The sequence below is a fragment of the Nerophis ophidion genome, linkage group LG28, assembly GCF_033978795.1.
Source record: "Nerophis ophidion isolate RoL-2023_Sa linkage group LG28, RoL_Noph_v1.0, whole genome shotgun sequence".
Taxonomy (NCBI): domain Eukaryota; kingdom Metazoa; phylum Chordata; class Actinopteri; order Syngnathiformes; family Syngnathidae; genus Nerophis; species Nerophis ophidion.
The window spans coordinates 7219253-7240860 of record NC_084638.1 but is presented as its reverse complement, the minus strand read 5'-3'; the positions used below and the strand labels follow the sequence as shown (position 1 = coordinate 7240860).

Here is a 21608-nt window from a genome sequence, read left to right as displayed (position 1 = left end):
AATTACTGGCAAAAATCAATAACAATTACTGTCAAAAGTTATAATCAAAACTACTGTCCAAAAATAATTTAAATTACTGTCAAAAATTGTGATTAATCATAAATACCGGCCCAAAAAATATAATTGTCAAAAATTATAATTAAAATTACTGTAAAAAATGTGATTAATTCAAATTACTGTCAAAATTTTTTTTAAATTACTGTCAAAAATTAATTAAAATGACTGTAAAAAATAATAATTAAATAGACTGTCCAAAAATAATTAATTAAAAATTACTGTAAAACGATGTAATTAGAATGACTGTCAAAATATTATAACTGATTAAAATTATTGTCAAAAATAATTATTTAAAATTACTGTCAAAAAATTATAATTGAAATTACTGGCAAAAAATAACAATTACTGTCAAAAATTATAATCAAAATTAGTCCAAAAATAATATAAATTACTGTCAAATTGTGATTAATCAAAATTACTGGCCCAAAAAATATAATTAATTAAAATTATCGTCAAAAATTATAATTAAAATTACTGTAAAAAATGTGATTAATTCAAATTACTGTCCCAAAAAATTATAATTAATTGAAATTACTGTCAAAAATTATTAATTAAAATGACTGTAAAAAATAATAATTAAAATGACTGTCAAAAAATAATGAATTAAAATTACTGTCAAAAAATGTAATTAAAATGACTGTCAAAATATTATAACTGATTAAAATTATTGTCAGAAATAATTTAAAATTACTGTCCAAAAATTATAATTAAAATGACTGTCAAAATATTATAACTGATTAAAATTATTGTCAGAAATAATTATTTAAAATTACTGTTAAAAAATTATAATTAAAATTACTGGCAAAAAATAACAGTTACTGTCAAAAATTATAATCAAAATTACTGTCCAAAAATAATTTAAATTACCGTCAAAAATTGTGATTAATCGTAATTACCGGCCCAAAAAATATAATTAATTAAAATTATTGTCAAAAATTATAATTAAAATTACTGTAAAAAATATGATTAATTCAAATTACTGTCCCAAAAAAATTACAATTACTGTCAAAAATTATTAATTAAAATGACTGTAAAAAATAATAATTAAAATTACTGTCAAAAAAAATTAATAAAAATTACTGTCAAAAAATTTAATTAATTAAAATGACTGTCAAAATATTGTAATTGATGAAAATTAATGTCAACAATAATAATTAAAATTACTTTCAAATAATAAATAAAATTACTGTAAAAAATATAATTATTTAAAATTACTGTCAAAAAATTATAATTAAAATTACTGGCAAAAAATAGTATAAATTACTGTCAAAAATTGTGATTAATCAAAATTACCGGCCCCAAAAATATAATTAATTAAAATTATCGTCAAAAATTATTATTAAAATTACTGTCAAAAATTTATTAAAATTACTGTCAAAAATTAATTAAAATGACTGTCAAAAATAATAGTTAAAATGACTGTCCAAAAATAATTAAAATTACTGTCAAAAATGTAATTAATTATGAGTGTCAAAATATTATAATTGATTAAAATTATTGTCAAAAATAATTATTTAAAATTACTCTCAAAAAATTATAATTAAAATTACTGGCAAAAAATACTAACAATTATGGTCAAAAATTATAATCAAAATTACTGTCCAAAAATAATTTAAATTACTGTCAAAAATTGTGATTAATCAAAATTACCGGCCCCAAAAATATAATTGATTAAAATTATCGTCAAAAATTATAATTAAAATTACTGTAAAAAATTTGATTTATTAAAATGACTGTCCAAAAAATAATAATTAATTAAAATTACTGTCAAAAATTAATTAAAATGACTGTCAAAAATAATAATTAAAATGACTGTCCAAAAATAATTAAAATTACTGTCAAAAATGTAATTAATTATGAGTGTCAAAATATTATAATTGATTAAAATTATTGTCAAAAATAATTATTTAAAATTACTGTCAAAAAATTATAATTAAAATTACTGGCAAAAAATACTAACAATTATGGTCAAAAATTATAATCAAAATTACTGTCCAAAAATAATTTAAATTACTGTCAAAAATTGTGATTAATCAAAATTACCGGCCCAAAAAATATAATTAATTAAAATTATCGTCAAAAATTATAATTAAAATTACTGTAAAAAATGTGATTAATAAAAATTACTTTCCAAAAAATTATAATTCATTAAAATTACTGTAAAAAAAAGAATAATTAAAATGACCGTAAAAAAATATTAATTAAAATTACTGTAAAAAATAATAATTAAAATGACTGTCAAAAATAATTAAAATTACTGTCAAAAATGTAATTAAAATTACTGTCAAAATATTATATTTGATTAAAATTGTCAAAAATAATTAAAATTACTTTCAAATAATAATTAAAATTACTCTAAAAATAATGATTACAATTATTGTCTGAAAAATGTTTTAATTTGAATTACTGTGAAAAATAATAATAAAAATTACTGTAAAAAATAATTCATTAGAATTACTGTCAAAAATATAATTATTTAAAATTACTGTCAAAAATAATAAATAAAATTACTGTCAAAAAATAATTTACCGTCAAAAATATATAATACATTAAAATTGATATAATGGATACATAATTAGTAGCTATTATAATTGTTTTTTAAAAGTATGTGAAAATTTGACCTTTACTTTTTTTTTCTCGCGTGAAGTTTTGTAATCAATCCGAAATATCCAGCAGCTAAAATGTGTCAAACATGGATAAACGGGGAGAATGTTTTATATTTTTCCCATCATGCCTTATTATGGATTTGAATGGGTGTAATTTTGTTTTTGTTTTTTAATGCTCATTGCACTTGTGTCCCATCTACTCTCTGTAAAGCAGCAGTTCTATTGGCAGCAAAACAGGCCCAAAGCATAATACTACCACCACCATGCTTGACAGTAGGTGTGGTGTTCCTGGGATTAAAGGCCTCACCTTTTCTCCTCCTAACATATTGCTGGGTGTTGTGGACAATTTTTGTTTCAGACTAAATGTCAGACAGACACCACAGGGCACAATTAGACTTCTTTCCGAGAGGAGAAGAGTTCCACTCCACTTCAGTCTTGTGGCACCGCCATGCTTCCCTGATAATTACTTCCGTGGGCGCCATCTTGTCCCTGCAAGCTAGTCTTGTCCCTGCAAGCTAGTTTTGTCCCAGGAAGAAGCTGCAGAGGTGATGCAGTCAGTCATTGAAGCACATGTGTACATGTATGAGAGACAAGCGTGCTGGCCACTGAGCTAAAAACCCGGGGCTGTAAAAGTTGTCTGCCAAGGTACACCCATGGCCCAGACACCCCACCCCTAAACCTCACTCTCATCCGGGTCACGGCACCGGTTTTTACCGGCCTGCTTCCATCCCTGCTTTGTCTGGTAGGCCCAGGACTCGGACCTGAGTCGCCCGACATTAGAGGCGAGCGTGTTAGCTACCAAGCTAAAAGCTCCTGGTGGCTGGACAGAAGAGGTTCAAAATGATATATGAATAAAGTGTGTGTGTGTGTGTGTGTGTGTGTACCCGTGTATATATATGTTTGTATGTGTGTGTGTGTGTGTGTGTGTGTGTGTGTGTGTATATATAGTTGTGTGTGTATATATGTATTTGTGTGTGTATATATGTGTTTAGATGTATAAATATTTGTGTGTATATATATATATATATATATGTGTATATTTTTGTCTATGTATATGTGTGTGTATATATACAGTGTGTGTGTGTGTATATATGTGTGTGTGTATATGTACCCATGTGTATATATATGTTTGTGTGTGTGTGTATGTGTATGTATGTATGTATGTGTGTGTGAATAAATATGTATGTGTGTGTATATATATTTGTGTGTATATAGGTGTATATTTGTGTGTATATATTTATGTGTGTATATATGTATTTGTGTGTGTATATATGTGTTTATATGTATATATTAGTGTGTGTATATATATTTGTGTGTATATAGGTGTATATTTGTGTGTATATATTTGTTTATATATGTATTTGTGTGTGTATATATGTGTTTATATGTATATATATTAGTGTGTGTATATATATTTGTGTGTATATAGGTGTATATTTGTGTGTATATATTTGTGTGTATATATGTATTTGTGTGTGTATATATGTGTTTATATGTATATATATTAGTGTGTATACTGTATATATATATGTATATTTGTGTGTATAGGTGTGTGTATATATGTGTATATATATATATATATATGCGTGTGTGTGTGTGTGTACCTGTGTATATATACGTTTGTATGTATGTGTGTATAAATATGTATGTATGTGTGTGTGTGTGTATATATAGTTGTGTATATTTGTGTGTGTATATATGTATTTGTGTGTGTATATATGTGTTTAGATGTATAGATATTTGTGTGTGTATATATATATATATATATATGTATATTTTTGTCTATGTATATGTGTGTGTATATATGTATATATACAGTGTGTGTGTGTGTGTGTGTATATGTACCCATGTGTATATATACGTTTGTATGTGTGTATAAATATGTATGTGTGTATATATATTTGTGTGTATATATGTGTTTATATGTATATATATGAGTGTTAGTATATATATGTATATTTGTGTGTATATGTATATGTGTGTGTATATATGTATATATATATATATATATATATATATATATGCGTGTGTGTGTGTGCATTCATGTATGTATGTATATATGTGTGTAAATGTGTTTATATATGTATAAATATGTATGTGTGTTATATATTAATTATGTATGAGTGTATGTGTGTATATGTGTGTGTATATAATATAATTTTTTTTAATCGATTTAGATCAGTTACAAGAATTGAGACTCTTTCGAAAATCTGTTTTAAACACCCCTAATATATATATATATATATATTACACTTTGAAAATGCCACTTAAATCAGATTTAAGACTGTATGACAACAAAATGAAGAGGTCGCTATCCCAATACAAAGTACATAACTTTACTGCTAATCATCTGCTATAATCTCCCTTGAAAAACATTCTTAATCTCAATGGGATTTTCCTGGTTAAACAAAGGTGTTTATATAAATATTTATGTGTGTGTGTGTGTCTTACCAAACAACATTTGGTGACACACACCTCAGCTAAATACTTCACATTGTCTGTCACCCATTCCATTTTGGATCTACTTCACACTCCATTTCCTTGGTTTATTTTCTTTCTTTTGTTTTATTATATATATATATATATATATATATATATATATATATATATATATATATATATATATACACACACATACACATAAGTGCTGATAAGATAAACAATTCACTTTGCATGTATTTGCATACGAGGCAAGCGCCCAACTGTAGAAACACTGCAACACAACACTGCAACACAACACTACAACACAACACTGCACACAACACTACAACACAACACTGCACACAACACTACAACACAACACTGCATACAACACTACAACACAACACTGCACACAACACTACAACACAACACTGCATACAACACTGCAACACAACACTACAACACACCAGTGGAGAGTCCTGATTGGGTGGGTGGTGCGGCTGTAGAGGACCACGTCACATAAACAAATAGAGGCAAAGAGGCACAGCTTGGAGTCTGCCTCAGTAGGAGGGGCAGCAATCCTCTCAGGAGCTACTGACCCCCGTTGGGACTTCATGGCTTCTAATTACCAGGTTTACTGCCTCATGGTAAGACTTCTTTACCTCCAGGAATGACCAAACTGTGCTCTTTTATGGTTTTGAAGCCGAGGGAGATCGGGATAGGACAGTCCTGAGGTGGGATAGCTGGGACTTATTCTTCCCAAGACCGCTCGATGACCTGAACAGAGAGTGTGATTTACCAAGACTGGATTTCTCTGCCAAATAACGGAACACTACAATTATGATGCTAACAACTTGGCTCCGTTTGGACCCCGGGTTGCAGAGACCCAGGTTTTGCGTGCATAGGTATGGGCACCATTCCCAAATATGGTATCAATTCCGAGTACCTGGTAGTTGGACTATCAGCACTTTGGTAAATATTGATAGTTTTTGACAACAAAATCTCATTTAAAATGAGTTGAATATGATAAGTGCTGTCCTGTTGTCTTGTCTTGTTTTATTTAATTATAATAATAATACATTTTCTTTGTAAAAAGCACTTTACATTGAGCAAACAACCTCAAAGTGTATTAAAAAATAAATATAATGATAAAAATATGACAATAAATAAAATATAAAAACTAAAACAGCCTAATAGCTAGAACTAGTATGCATATATCTATAAAAAGGCTTTAAAAAAAAAATTTTTTTTTTAAAGAAGCGTTTTTAAGCCTTTTTTAAAAGCATTTACAGTCTGTGGTGCCTTCAGGTGGTCAGGGAGAGCGTTCCACAGACTGGGAGCAGCGGGGCAGAAAGCACGGACTCACATAGTTCGTAGCTTTGTTCTTGGAGGTGGGAGGAGGTTAGCCTGTTTGGAGCGGAGGTGTTGTGTGGAGGATTTAGGGGTGAGCGGTTCTTGGAGTTGTTGACATGGATGGGACTGTTGCTATGGTGCGGTTACCATGGTAGCCTCCTCAAAATTGGGTTCAAGTGTGAGCACGGGCAGGACAAATGGGCTTTTGGACAAATGGCGTAAAATTGCTATAAAGACACTCGGCAACCTTGTGGACAGCCTTCCCAGATGAGTCAAACTGGTCAACACAGTCGCCCTCAGTATCAGCCCAAAGGTAAGGGCTGTACAACATGGATGACAGAGTTTGGGTGTGGATGAACTTGACTGGCCTGCACAGAGTCCTGACCTGAACATGATAGATTGAGAATGAGAGCCAGGCCTTCTCGACTTCACCAAAGCGTTTTTGGAAGAATGGTGGAAAATTGCTCTAAAGACACACGGCAACCTTGTGGACAGCCTTCCCAGAAGAGTCAAACTGGTCAACAAAGTCCACTTTAGTATCAGCCCAAAGGTAAGGGCTGTACAACATGGATGACAGTCTGGGTGTGGATGAACTTGACTGGCCTGCACAGAGTCCTGACATGCCTTCCCAGAAGAGTCAAATTGGTCAACATAGTCGCCCTCAGTATCAGCCCAAAGGTAAGGGCTGTACCACATTGATGACAGAGTCTGGGTGTGGATGAACTTGACTGGCCTGCACAGCGTCCTGACATATGGAGACCGAGAGCCAGGCCTTCTCGACTTCACCAAAGCGTTTTTGGAAGAATGGTGGAAAATTGCTAAAAAAGACACACGGCAACCTTGTGGACAGCCTTCCCAGAAGAGTCAAACTGGTCAACAAAGTCCACCTTAGTATCAGCTCAAAGGTAAGGGCTGTACAACATGGATGACAGAGTCTGGGTGTGGATGAACTTGACTGGCCTGCACAGAGTCCTGGTATATGGAGACCGAGAGCCAGGCCTTCTCGACTTCACCAAATCGCTTTTGGACAAATGGTGTAAAATTGCTATAAAGACACTCTGCAACCTTGTGGACAGCCTTCCCAGAAGAGTCAAACTGGTCAACAAAGTCCGCCTTAGTATCAGCCCAAAGGTAAGGGCTGTACAACATGGATGACAGGGTCTGGGTGTGGATGAACTTGACTGGCCTGCACAGAGTCCTGACATGCCTTCCCTGAAGAGTCAAATTGGTCAACACAGTCGCCCTCAGTACCAGCCCAAAGGTAAGGGCTGTACAACATGGATGACAGAGTCTGGGTGTGGATGAACTTGACTGACCTGCACAGAGTCCTGACATGCCTTCCCAGAAGAGTCAAATTGGTCAACATAGTTACCCTCAGTATCAGCCCAAAGGTAAGGGCTGTACAACATGGATGACAGTCTGTGTGTGGATGAACTTGACTAGCCTGCACAGAGTCCTGACATATGGAGACCGAGAGCCAGGCTTTCTTGACTTCACCAAAGCGTTTTTGGACAAATGGTGTAAAATTGCTATAAAGACACTCGGCAACCTTGTGGACAGCCTTCCTAGAAGAGTCAAACTGGTCAACAAAGTCCACTTTAGTATCAGCCCAAAGGTAAGGGCTGTACAACATGGATGACAGAGTCTGGGTGTGGATGAACTTGACTGGCCTGCACAGAGTCCTGACATATGGAGACCGAGAGCCAGGCCTTCTCGACTTCACCAAATCGCTTTTGGACAAATGGTGTTAAATTGATAAAAAGACACACGGCAACCTTGTGGACAGCCTTCCCAGGAGAGTCAAACTGGTCAACATAGTCACCCTCCTTATCAGCCCAAAGGTAAGGGCTGTACAACATGGATGACAGAGTCTGGGTGTGGATGAACTTGACTGGCCTGCACAGAGTCCTGACCTGAACATGATAGATGGAGAATGAGAGCCAGGTCTTCTCGACTTCACCAAATCGCTTTTGGACAAATGATGTAAAATTGTTATGAAGACACTCGTCAACCTTGTGGACAGCCTTCCCAGGAGAGTCAAACTGGTCAACAAAGTCCGCCTTACTATCAGCCCAAAGTTAAGGGCTGTACAACATGGATGATAGTCTGGGTGTGGATGAACTTGACTGGCCTGCACAGAGTCCTGACATGAACCGGCTAGATGGAGACTGAGAGCCAGGCCTTCTCGACTTCACTAATGCGCTTTTGGACAAATGCTGTAGAACTGCTATTAAGACACTCCTGACCGCCATTCCTGTGCTCAAGTCTGGCTTCTGGACCGCCTAGGGGGGGGACAGGGTGAGCGGCGGGCTTTCTGAGGGGTGGACCCGAGCGAGGGCCCATTGTGATGCAACGTGGCGTGAATAATGCCTGCGGGCTTCCAAACCCAGCGTTGCCATGGACACCTTTATGCTCGGGGGGGTGGGGGGGGACAGTGTGTGTGTGTGTGTGTGTGTGTGTGTGTGTGTGTGTGTGTGCCGCCCCGCCTCCCCCCATAGTGGGAGTGATAAAGAGATGTGGAGAAAGCCAGGAGACGGCTCAAGTGACCACTCGTAGCTTTTCTCTCTCTCTCTCCACCGCCGACTCACTTCTCACCCGCGTCGCGAGCCAGGATGGACCAGCGTCCTAAAGTCTGCCGGCGAGGACGCGGTCCCGCCGCGGGACGCCGTAGCCGTGCGGTATGGTCCTGGTGAAGGTAGGACCGCGGGAACAGGTGTCTTCTTCTTCAGGAATGAGCGCTGGCTTTTGTTATTTTTCAGGGGGGTTCGAACAGGATCCACGCTGTGTGTAACATCTCTGCTCCCAACTATTCTCTTGTCTTTCTGAGGCGACTAAGTTCTAAAAACCCGTCGTGCTTTTGGAGTTTGTGGGTACGCTTTGTTTGTTTCAGACATGCGGCACATTTTAACGCGGTGGAAGAACGGGAAGATGGTTTGAATCTAAGGGGGCGTCCTAACTTTTTAAATCAGGCTACAACATTCGTGGAGTTTGCTTCTTTTCTGGATTTTGTCAGGTTCAAACACTGATGACATTTATTAAACAAGACCAAAGGCAAGGAATCAAACAGAGACAATTAAATTTGGACCCAGATCTGAGGAGAGACATGGCCACTGTACTCTCTGTACAGTCCTGCACCACGCTCTGCCCCCCAGATAGTAGTGAAGTATATTTATATAGCGCTTTTCTCTAGTGACTCAAAGCGCTTTACATAGTGGAACCCAATATCTAAGTTACATTTAAACCAGTGTGGGTGGCACTGGGAGCAGGTGGGTAAAGTGTCTTGCCCAAGGACACAACGGCAGTGACTAGGGTGGCAGAAGTGGGAATCGAACCTGCAACCCTCAAGCTCTACCAACCGAGCTATGCCGCCCCACACCAAAGCTTCACCTAGGGACATTCCGAGACCGGTAAAACTTTGAAAAAAAAACTCCAAAAAAATAAAACAAGCCACCGGGAACTGACCTCCATTGTTTTGAACCCTTTTGAAATTGTGACAATGTTCAAAAAAAGTACTCCTCCTTCTTGAATTGACTTCCCCCACCCGGGAAGTGGGTCCTAAACAGCGTGGCCTTCGGTTACCGAACAGTTCGAAGAGAGTTCGTCAAATAGTTCCAAAAGATTCCCGTAAAATAGTTCAAAGAGAGTCCCGTAAAATAGTTCAGAGTCCCATAAAATAGTTCAGAGTCCTATAAGAGAGTTCCATAAATAGTTCGAAGAGAGTTTGTCAAATAGTTAAAAAAGATTCCCGTAAAATAGTTCAAAGAGAGTCCCATAAAATAGTTCAAAGAGAGTCCCGTAAAATAGTGCAAAGAGAGTCCCATAAGGGAGTTCCATAAATAGTTGGAGGAGAGTTCGTCAAATAGTTCAAAAAGATTCCCGTGAAATAGTTCAGAGAGTCCCATAAAATAGTTCAAAGAGAGTCCCATAAAATAGTTCAGAGTTCCATAAATAGTTCGAAGAGAGTTTGTCAAATAGTTCAAAAACATTCCCGTAAAATAGTTCAAAGAGAGTCCCGTAAAATAGTTCAAAGAGAGTCCCATAAAATAGTTCAGAGAGTCCCATAAGAGAGTTCCATAAATAGTTCAAAGAGAGTTCGTCAAATAGTTCAAAAAGACTCCCGTAAAATAGTTCAGAGTCCCATAAAATAGTTCAAAGAGAGTCCCATAAGAGAGTTCCATTAATAGTTCGAAGAGAGTTTGTCAAATAGTTCAAAAAGACTCCCGTAAAATAGTTCAGAGAGTCCCGTAAAATAGTTCAAAGAGAGTCCCATAAGAGAGTTCCATAAATAGTTCGAAGGGAGTTCGTCAAATAGTTCAAAAAGACTCCCGTAAAATAGTTCAAAGAGAGTCCCATAAAATAGTTCAAAGAGTCCTATAAGAGAGTTCCATAAATGGTTCGAAGAGAGTTTGTCAAATAGTTAAAAAATATTCCCGTAAAATAGTTCAAAGAGCGTCCCATAAAATAGTTCAGAGAGTCCCATAAAATAGTTCAAAGAGAGTCCCTTAAGAGTTCCATAAAATAGTTGGAAGAGAGTTCGTCAAATAGTTCAAAAAGATTCCCGTAAAATAGTTCAAAGAGAGTCCCATAAAATAGTTCAAAGAGAGTCCCATAAGAGAGTTCCATAAATAGCTCAGAGAGTTCGTCAAATAGTTCAAAAAGACTCCCGTAAAATAGTTCAGAGTCCCATAAAATAGTTCAAAGAGAGTCCCATAAGAGTTCCATTAATAGTTCGAAGAGAGTTCGTCAAATAGTTAAAAAAGACTCCCGTAAAATAGTTCAAAGAGAGTCCCGTAAAATAGTTCAAAGAGAGTCCCATAAGAGAGTTCCATAAATAATTCGAAGAGAGTTCGTCAAATAGTTCAAAAAGATTCCCGTAAAATAGTTCAGAGTCCCATAAAATAGTTCAAAGAGAGTCCCATAAAATAGTTCAGAGAGTCCCATAAGAGAGTTCCATGAATAGTTCAAAGAGAATTCGTAAAATACTTCAAAACGAGTTCCTGTGGAAGTTGGGCAGATCCTGCCATCTGTCCGCTTTGTAGTCCCAGTGGAGTTTTAGGAGCATTTTCTTCTTGGAAGGTTCCAGCCTTTTGTCTTCTTGTCCGGCACACAATGTAATACAAAGTTTTTTGTGATGATTTAGAAACAATTAATCTAACAAATGTATTGTGGCTCTACTGAAAATGTGACCCGGGTCAAAAGTATACGTACAGCAATGTTCATATTTGCCAGCTAAATTGAACTCTGTCTCTGCATGATTCCTTGCTTCTTGTCTTGTTTAATAGATGTCATCCGTGTTTGAGTCTGACAAATGTGAGCTGGGTCAAAAGTATACGTACAGCAATGTTTGTATTTGCCAGCTAAATTGAACTCTGTCTCTGCATGATTCCTTGCTTCTTGTCTTGTTTTAATAGATGTCATCCGTGTTTGAGTCTGACAAATGTGAGCAATCATACAGCAATGTTAATATTTGCTTACATGTCCCTTGGCAAGTTTACCTGCAATAAGGCGCTTTTGGTAGCCATCCACAAGCTTCTGTGCACATTTTTCACCACAAAATTGCTGCGGTTCAGCTAAATGTGTTGCTTTTTTGGGACAAACTTGTAGACAATGCTGAAGAAACAAGTCCAAGTTGGGACTTTTGTTGTTGTTCAATTATTGTTCTATTCTAAATCCCAAATAAATAAAAAAAAACGGCCCTAATTTATTTTTTTGATTTGCGTTTCTTATTTGAATTGGAATTAGAATGAATGGAAGGTACAGTTGTTGTTTTTTATTATATATAGCAGATTTAAAAAACAAACAAATATTGCCATAGAATTGTATTTTGTGCTATTTTTCCTTATGTGGATTTTTATTTTTCCAGATAAACACAAAAATGCAATTTATATTTATCCAAAATGCAAAAATGTGTGTTCATCAGTGTGATGACAACTTGAACAGGAAGCACTATTTCAACGTTTCCTTCGTGTTTAGCATGAATTTTAGCATATTGCTAACATCTTTGTTCAGCAGGAGTAAATAAAAGTCTCATTAAATATTTGTCCAACTTTTTATTTCAGAAATGAAAATAGAAAAAAAAATGGCCCAAAATGGGTTCTGTTTTATTAGCTGGGATTTGTTCATAGGTCCAAAATGGGATCAACTATTTTTCATCCTCAAAATTCTAAACACAATACCTCATCATGACAGGTTTTTTTTTAAAATATTTTTGTAATTTTGTACATTTATTAAAAATAAAAAATCACATGGACAAAAGTACCATATTTTTCCGACTATACGGTGCATTGGAATCCACATTTTGTTGTCTTACAGCCTTATTCCAAAATGTAATAAATACATTTTTGTCCTCAAAATTCTACACACAATACCTCATCATGACAGATTTTTTTTGTAATTTTGCTATTTTTCTTGTAAGTTTGTAAATTTGTTAAAAATCAAATGGACAAAAGTACCGTATTTTTCCGACTATAAGGTGCTTTACAATCCACACTTTGTTGTCTTACAGCCTTATTCCAAAATGGAATATATTTATTTTTGTCCTCAAAATTCTACACACAATACCTCATCATGACAGTATTTTTTGGTAATTTTGCTATTTTTCTTGTAAGTTTGTAAATTTGTTAAAAATCACATGGACAAAAGTACCATATTTTTCCGACTATACAGTGCATTGGAATCCACATTTTGTTATCTTACAGCCTTATTCCAAAATGTAATAAATTCATTTTTGTCCTCAAAATTCTACACACAATACCTCATCATGACAGATTTTTTTTGTAATTTTGTTATTTTTCTTGTAAGTTTGTAAATTTGTTAAAAATCAAATGGACAAAAGTACCGTATTTTTCCGACTATAAGGTGCTTTACAATCCACACTTTGTTGTCTTACAGCCTTATTCCAAAATGGAATAAATTCATTTTTGTCCTCAAAATTCTACACACAATACCTCATCATGACAGATTTTTTTTGTAATTTTGCTATTTTTCTTGTAAGTTTGTAAATTTGTTAAAAATCACATGGACAAAAGTACCATATTTTTCCGACTATAAGGTGCTTTACAATCCACATTTTGTTGTCTTACAGCCTTATTCCAAAATAGAATAAATTCATTTTTGTCCTCAAAATTCTACACACAATACATCATCATGACAGATTTTTTTTGTAATTTTACTATTTTTCTTGTAAGTTTGCAAATTTGTTAAAAATCACATTGACAAAAGTACCGTATTTTTCCGACTATAAGGTGCTTTACAATCCACACTTTGTTGTCTTACAGCCTTATTCCAAAATGGAATAAATTCATTTTTGTCCTCAAAATTCTACACACAATACCTCATCATGACAGTATTTTTTGGTAATTTTGCTATTTTTCTTGTAAGTTTGTAAATTTGTTAAAAATCACATGGACAAAAGTACCATATTTTTCCGACTATACGGTGCATTGGAATCCACATTTTGTTGTCTTACAGCCTTAATCCAAAATAGAATAAATGCATTTTTGTCCTCAAAATTCTACACACAATACCTCATCATGACAGTTTTTTCTTTGTAATTTTGTAAATTTGTTAAAAAAATCACATGGACAAAAGTACCATATTTTTCCGACTATACGGTGCATTGGAATCCACATTTTGTTGTCTTACAGCCTTAATCCAAAATAGAATAAATTCATTTTGGTCCTCAAAATTCCACACACAATACCTCATCATGACAGTTTTTTTTGTATTGTTGGAAATATTTTTGGTAATTTTGTTAATGTATTAAAAATAAAAAACCATGTGGACAAAAAGAACCATATTTTTCGACTATAAGGTGCATTGGAATCCACATTTTGTTATCTTACAGCCTTATTCCAAAATGGAATAAATTAATTTTTGTCCTCAAAATTCTACACACAAAACCTCATCATGACGGATTTTTTTTGTAATTTTGCTATTTTTCTTGTAGGTTTGTAAATTTGTTAAAAACCACATGGACAAAAGTACCATATTTTTCCGACTATACGGTGCTTTACAATCCACACTTTGTTGTCTTACAGCCTTATTCCAAAATGGAATAAATTCATTTTTGTCCTCAAAATTCTACACACAATACCTCATCATGACAGTATTTTTTTGTAATTTTGCTATTTTTCTTGTAAGTTTGTAAATTTGTTAAAAATCACATGGACAAAAGTACCGTATTTTTCCGACTATAAGGTGCTTTACAATCCACATTTTGTTGTCTTACAGCCTTATTCCAAAATGGAATAAATTCATTTTTGTCCTCAAAATTCCACACACAATACCTCATCATGACAGTTTTTTTTGTAATTTTGCTATTTTTCTTGTAATTTTGTAAATTTGTTAAAAAAATCACATGGACAAAAGTACCGTATTTTTCCGACTATAAGGTGCTTTACAATCCACACTTTGTTGTCTTACAGCCTTATTCCAAAATAGAATAAATTCATTTTTGTCCTCAAAATTCTACACACAATACCTCATGACAGATTTTTTTTGTAATTTTGCTATTTTCCTTGTAAGTTTATAAATTTGTTAAAAATCACATGGACAAAAGTACCATATTTTTCCGACTATAAGGTGCTTTACAATCCACATTTTGTTGTCTTACAGCCTTATTCCAGAATGAAATAAATTCATTTTCGTCCTCAAAATTCTACACACAATACCTCATCATAACAGTTTCTTTTTTGTAATTTTGCTATTTTTCTTGTAATTTTGTAAATTTGTTAAAAAAATCACATGGACAAAAGTACCATATTTTTCCGACTATAAGGTGCTTTACAATCCACACTTTGTTGTCTTGCAGCCTTATTCCAAAATGGAATACATTTATTTTTGTCCTCAAAATTCCACACACAATACCTCATCATGGCATTTTTTTTGTTGTAATTTTGTAATTTGACATGTACTTGTTTCTTCAGCATTGTCCACACCTTTAACTCAGGACTTTGGGAAGGCCGTTCTAAAACCTTCATTCTAGCCTGATTTAGCCCTTCTTTTACCACTTTTGGGGTCATTGTCCTGTTGTGCCTAAGACCCAACCTCCGGGCTGCTGGTTTTATCTTGTCCTGAGCAATTTGGAGCTAGTCCTCCTTTTTCATTGTCCCATTTCTATATATTCTCATTCAGATGGCCTTAAGAACCTTCCATCGGATCCTTCAAGTGTTGTGTGTGTGGAAGGCTTGTTGGCCCCTGGACTACATGAGTGCTAATGAGCAATAACGGCAAAATGCATGCATCGTTGCAGCCGTGCATGCGCGGGTCCGACTAATAATGAGTCATAATTACAGAGGAAGTGGGCTGTGGACGTGTTACATTATTGACGCCATCAATAATTCATTTCCAACATATTATGTTGCCACCAAAGCTGCCTCGGGGCGTAAATCTCCCGGACTTCATCTCATTTGTCTTCTACAAACCCTGTTTCCGTATGAGTTGGGAAATTGTGTTTGATGTAAATATAAACAGAATACAATGATTTGCAAATCCTTTTCAAGCCATATTCAGTTAAATATGCTACAAAGACAACATATTTGATGTTCAAACTCATAAACTTTTATATATTTTTTTGCAAATATTTAACTTAGAATTTGCCAAAGTAGTTGGGAAAGGGCATGTTCACCACTGTGTTACATCACCTTTTCTTTTAACAACGTTTGGGAACTGAGGAAACTAATTGTTGAAGCTTTGAAAGTGGAATTCTTTCCCATTCTTGTTTTATGTAGAGCTTCAGTCCTTCAACAGTCCGGGGTCTCCGCTGTCCTATTTTACGCTTCGCACATTTTCCATGGGAGACAGGTCTGGACTGCAGGCAGGCCAGGAAAGTACCCGCACTATTTTATTACGAAGCCACACTGTTGTAACACGTGCTGAATGTGGCTTGGCATTGTCTTGCTGAAATAAGCAGGGGCGTCCATGAAAAAGATGGCAGCATATGTTGTTCCAAAAGCTGTATGTACCTTTCAGCATTAATGGTGCCTTCACAGATGTGTAAGTTACCCATGCCTTGGGCACTAATGCACCCCCATACCATCACACATGCTGGATTTTCAACTTTGCGTCGATAACAGTCTGGATGGTTCGCTTCCCCTTTGATGTTGAATATTTCCCAAAAATAATTTGAAATGTGGACTCGTCAGACCACAGAACACTTTTCCACTTTGCATCAGTCCATCTTAGATGATCTCAGGCCCAGAGAAGCCGGCGGCGTTTCTGGATGTTGTTGATAAATGGCTTTCGCTTTGCATAGTAGAGCTTTAACTTGCACTTACTGTTGTAGCGACCAACTGTATTTATTGACAGGGGTTTTCTGAAGTGTTCCTGAGCCCATGTGGTGATATCCTTTAGAGATTGATGTCGGTTTTTGATAGGGATGGAAGGTCACGGTCATTCAATGTTGGTTTCCGGCCATGCCGCTTACGTGGAGTGATTTCTCCAGATTCTCTGAACCTTTTGATGATATTATGGAGCGTATATGTTGAAATCCCAAAATTTTTTGCAATGTCACTTTGAGAAATGTTGTTCTTAAACTGTTTGACTATTTGCTCACGCAGTTGTGGACAAAGGGGTGTACCTCGCCCCATCCTTTTTGTGAAAGACTGGGAAGCTGTTTTTATACCCAATCATGGCACCCACCTGTTCCCAATTAGCCCGCACACCTGTGGGATGTTCCACATAAGTGTTTGATGAGCATTCCTCAACTTCGTCAGTATTTATTGCCACCTTTTCCCAACTTCTTTGTCACGTGTTGCTGGCATCAAATTCTGAAGTTAATTATTGTTTGCAAAGAAAAATAAAGTTTACGAGTTTGAACATGAAATATGTTGTCTTTGTAGCATATTCAACTGAATATGGCTTGAAAAGGATTTGCAAATCATTGTATTCTGTTTATATTTACATCTAACACAATTTCCCAACTCCTATGGAAACAGGGCTTGTATGTGTATGTATGTATGTATATATGTATGTTTACATATACAAATACATATGTGTGTGTGTATGTATATGTTTTTATGTATATGTATGTAGACATGTGTATATATATATGTATATGTATGTATGTGTATATATGTATGAATACATGTGTGCATGTATATGTGTGTGTATATATATATGTTTATATATATATATATATGTGTGTGTGTATGTATATGTGTGTGTGTGAATATATGTTTATATATATATATATGTATGTAGACGTGTGTATGTATGTATGTATCTATATGTATATATGTTTGTATATGTATGTATGTATATATGTATGTTTACATATACAAATACATATGTGTGTGTGTATGTATATGTTTTTATGTATATGTATGTAGACATGTGTATATATATATGTATATGTATGTATGTGTATATATGTATGAATACATGTGTGCATGTATATGTGTGTGTATATATATATGTTTATATATATATATATATATGTGTGTGTGTATGTATATGTGTGTGTGTGAATGTATGTTTATATATATATGTATGTAGACGTGTGTATGTATGTATGTATCTATATGTATATATGTTTGTATATGTATGTATGTGTATATATACATGTGTGCATATATATGTGTGTGTGTGTGTGTGTATATATATATGTTTATATATATATATATATATATATAGTGTGTGTCTGTGTATATATGTGTGTGCATATATATGTGTGTGTGTGTATATATGATTTTATATATATATATATATATATATATATATATATATATATATATATATATATATATATATATATATATATATATATATATATATATACACTTTTTTCTTTTTTTTTGCCCAATGGACAACCCTGATCCCAACACACTTTAAACAAGTCACAATCAGAGCCCAGGATGTCCTTGTGGCTTGTGCAGCCCTTTGAGACACTTGTGATTTAGGGCTATATAAGTAAACATTTGTCACACCTACGGACCATGTTTTGTTTTGTCGTGTTATGTTTTGATTTTGGACAATCAGTCACGTTTTGCACTTCCTGGTTTTGTTTGTTTCCATGCCAACCTCATTAGTTTTCACCTGTCACGTCCTTGTTCTCAGCCTCACCTGTTTTCACTAATCATCACAGCTACTTAAGTCCCTCTTTTTCTTGTCTTCGTCCTGGGATCCTCACACTCGCACGCACCCTACCCACGCTGTTCAAACCTTCACGTCCTCGTCCACAGTTGCATGCCGTGTAAGTTTATGTATTTATCCACTCTTTTGTTTCATGTCTTTAGTCTTGCCCTCGTGCTGTTTAAGTTTATAGTTAAATTGTCTTTCATGCCAACGAGCAGGTGTTTTTGTTTCACGTTTGTACTGTTTAGCCAAGTTTCTTCCTCCATTGTGAGCGCTCTTTGTTGTTTATTACATAAACCATGTACTTACATTCATGCCTGACTCGTCCCACATCATCCTTGCATCCAGGAAGCACAAACATCCACAGCCCAAGCCTGACAACATTAATTGATTGATTGAATCCCCTGAATAGTCATTTTTCAGTGAGACATCAGAAATAGTTTTTTAAGGCAATAGATCGTCAAAAGTTTGTCACCGGACCCAAAACTAAGAAGCTAATAATAATAATAATATGTTTGAATGAGATATAAACAACACACCAAGACAACTTAAACTTCTTCCATCGCCACATTTTTTCGTTTTTTTGCTCAGACAGGCAAAAAATTGGTTTAAATATGTCTGCTTATTTTAAAATGAGATGCTTCCCAATTTGAAACTATTCAAAAAACGTTCAATGAAGCAGACAGAAAATGTTTTCCTCACACGGCGATTCTGGCAGACCAAGCACACCAAAACCTGGTCCTGCTGGCCCGCCAGTCGCCCCCGTGCATCTGCCAACACTGCCACAAGGGGGCAGGAGAGTCAATGGGAGGCTTCTGACCCGGCTTCTGACCCGGTTTCTGACCCGGTTTCCTCCTTCTCCCTCCAGGAGCTGCAGTTCGAGCGTCTGACCCGGGAGCTGGAGGCCGAGCGGCAGATTGTTGCCAGTCAGCTGGAGAGATGCAAGCTGGGCTCTGACACCGGCAGCATGACCAGCATCAGGTGTGTTAAGGGGGCGCATTTCAACACACACTTGTTATTTCATATGTTGACCAGAGGGGAAGCATTTACAAGAAAAGCTTAAATTTTTAGCAATTTTATGAAAAAAGTCGTCATTTTACTCAACAAAAGTCCCAATTTTCTCAGTAAACTTTAAAATTTTGGCAATATTATAACAGTAATCGGAGTTTTACTCGGCGAAATGACGACAAAAGTCATCATTTTACTCCAAAAATTTCACTGTTTTACAAAAACGACAAAAAAATTGTGATAAAAGTTAGAATTTTACAGGACAAATGCCACCATTTTGCATGAAAAAGTCATCATTTTACATTAAAACGCAATAATTTTCCGAGAAAACTTTGCAATAATACTGAAACCGAAAGAATATGAAAAATTGGTCCAGATTTTATAACAAAAAAATGTACACATTGTGAGAAAAAGGCTGCTTTTAGTTCATTTTTTTGTGTGTATTTGGTTTTTAATCTTCATTATTTACTTCAAGTTATTACAGTATGTCTCTATATACTACATATTTATTTATTTATTTATTTGAAATTAAATTGTGGCCAAAGGGGGCGCATTTCAACACACACTTGTTATTTCATATGTTGACCAGAGGGGAAGCATTTAAAAAAAAAGCTTAAATTTGAGCAATTTTATGAAAAGAGTCGTCATTTTACTCGACAAAAGTCACAATTTTCTCAGTAAACTTTGAAATTTTGGCAATATTATAACAGTAATCTGAATTTTACTCGGCAAAATGATGACAAAAGTCGTCATTTTACTCCAAAAATGTCACTGTTTTACAAAAACGACAAAAAAATTGTGATAAAAGTTAGAATTTTACAGGACAAATGCCACCATTTTCCATGAAAAAGTAATCATTTTACATTAAAACGTGATAATTTTCCCAGAAAACTTTGCAATAATACAGAAACCGAAAGAATATGGAAAATTGGTCCAGATTTTATAACAAAAAAAATCGACACATTGTGAGAAAAAGGCTGCTTTTAGTTCATTTTTTTGTGTGTATTTGGTTTTTAATCTTCATTATTTTTTTCAAGTTATTACAGTATGTCTCTATATACTACATATTTATTTATTTATTTGAAATTAAATTGTGGCCAAAGGGGGCGCATTTCAACACACACTTGTTATTTCATATGTTGACCAGAGGGGAAGCATTTACAAAAAAAGCTTAAATTTGAGCAATTTTATGAAAAGAGTCGTCATTTTACTTAACAAAAGTCACAATTTTCTCAGTAAACTTTAAAATTTGGGCAATATTATAACAGTAATCTGAATTTTACTCGGCAAAATGACGACAAAAGTCGTCATTTTACTCCAAAAATTTCACTGTTTTACAAAAACGACAAAAAAATTGTCAATATTGTGATAAAAGTTAGAATTTTACAGGACAAATGCTGCCCTTTTGCATGAGAAAGTAATCATTTTACGGGAAAACTTTGCAATAATACAGAAACCGAAAGAATATGAAAAATTGGTCCAGATTTTATAACAAAAAAATCGACACATTGTGAGAAAAAGGCTGCTTTTAGTTCATTTTTTTGTGTGTATTTGGTTTTTAATCTTCATTGTTTACTTCAAGTTATTACAGTATGTCTCTATATACTACATATTTATTCATTTATTTGAAATTAAATTGTGGCCAAAGGGGGCGCATTTCAACACACACTTGTTATTTCATATGTTGACCAGAGGGGAAGCATTTACAAGAAAAACTTAAATTTTAGCAATTTTATGAAAAGAGTCGTCATTTTACTCGACAAAAGTCACAATTTTCTCAGTAAACTTTAAAATTTTGGCAATTTTATAACAGTAATCTGAATTTTACTCGGCAAAATGATGACAAAAGTCATAATTTTACTCCAAAAATTTCACTGTTTTACAAAAACGACAAAAAATAGTCAGTATTGTGATAAAAGTTAGAATTTTACAGGACAAATGCCGCCATTTTGCATGAAAAAGTAATCATTTTACGAGAAAACTTTGCAATAATACAGAAACTGAAAGAATCTGAAAAATTGGTCCGGATTTTATAACAAAAAAATCGACACATTGTGAGAAAAAGACTGCTTTTAGTTCATTTTTTTG

General features: G+C 34.4%; 1 protein-coding gene across 6 annotated transcripts in view; it reads left to right on the top strand.

The window, feature by feature from the left end:
* The window catches only part of ctnnd2b (catenin (cadherin-associated protein), delta 2b), a 236984-nt gene that overhangs the window by 47911 nt on the left and 167465 nt on the right, over window positions 1-21608 (top strand). For all 6 annotated transcript variants that reach the window (XM_061890179.1, XM_061890183.1, XM_061890182.1 and 3 more), the window contains exon 3: window positions 19381-19493. In XM_061890179.1, coding sequence (XP_061746163.1) covers window positions 19381-19493 — 113 coding nt within the window. The remainder of the gene's footprint in view (window positions 1-19380; window positions 19494-21608) is intronic.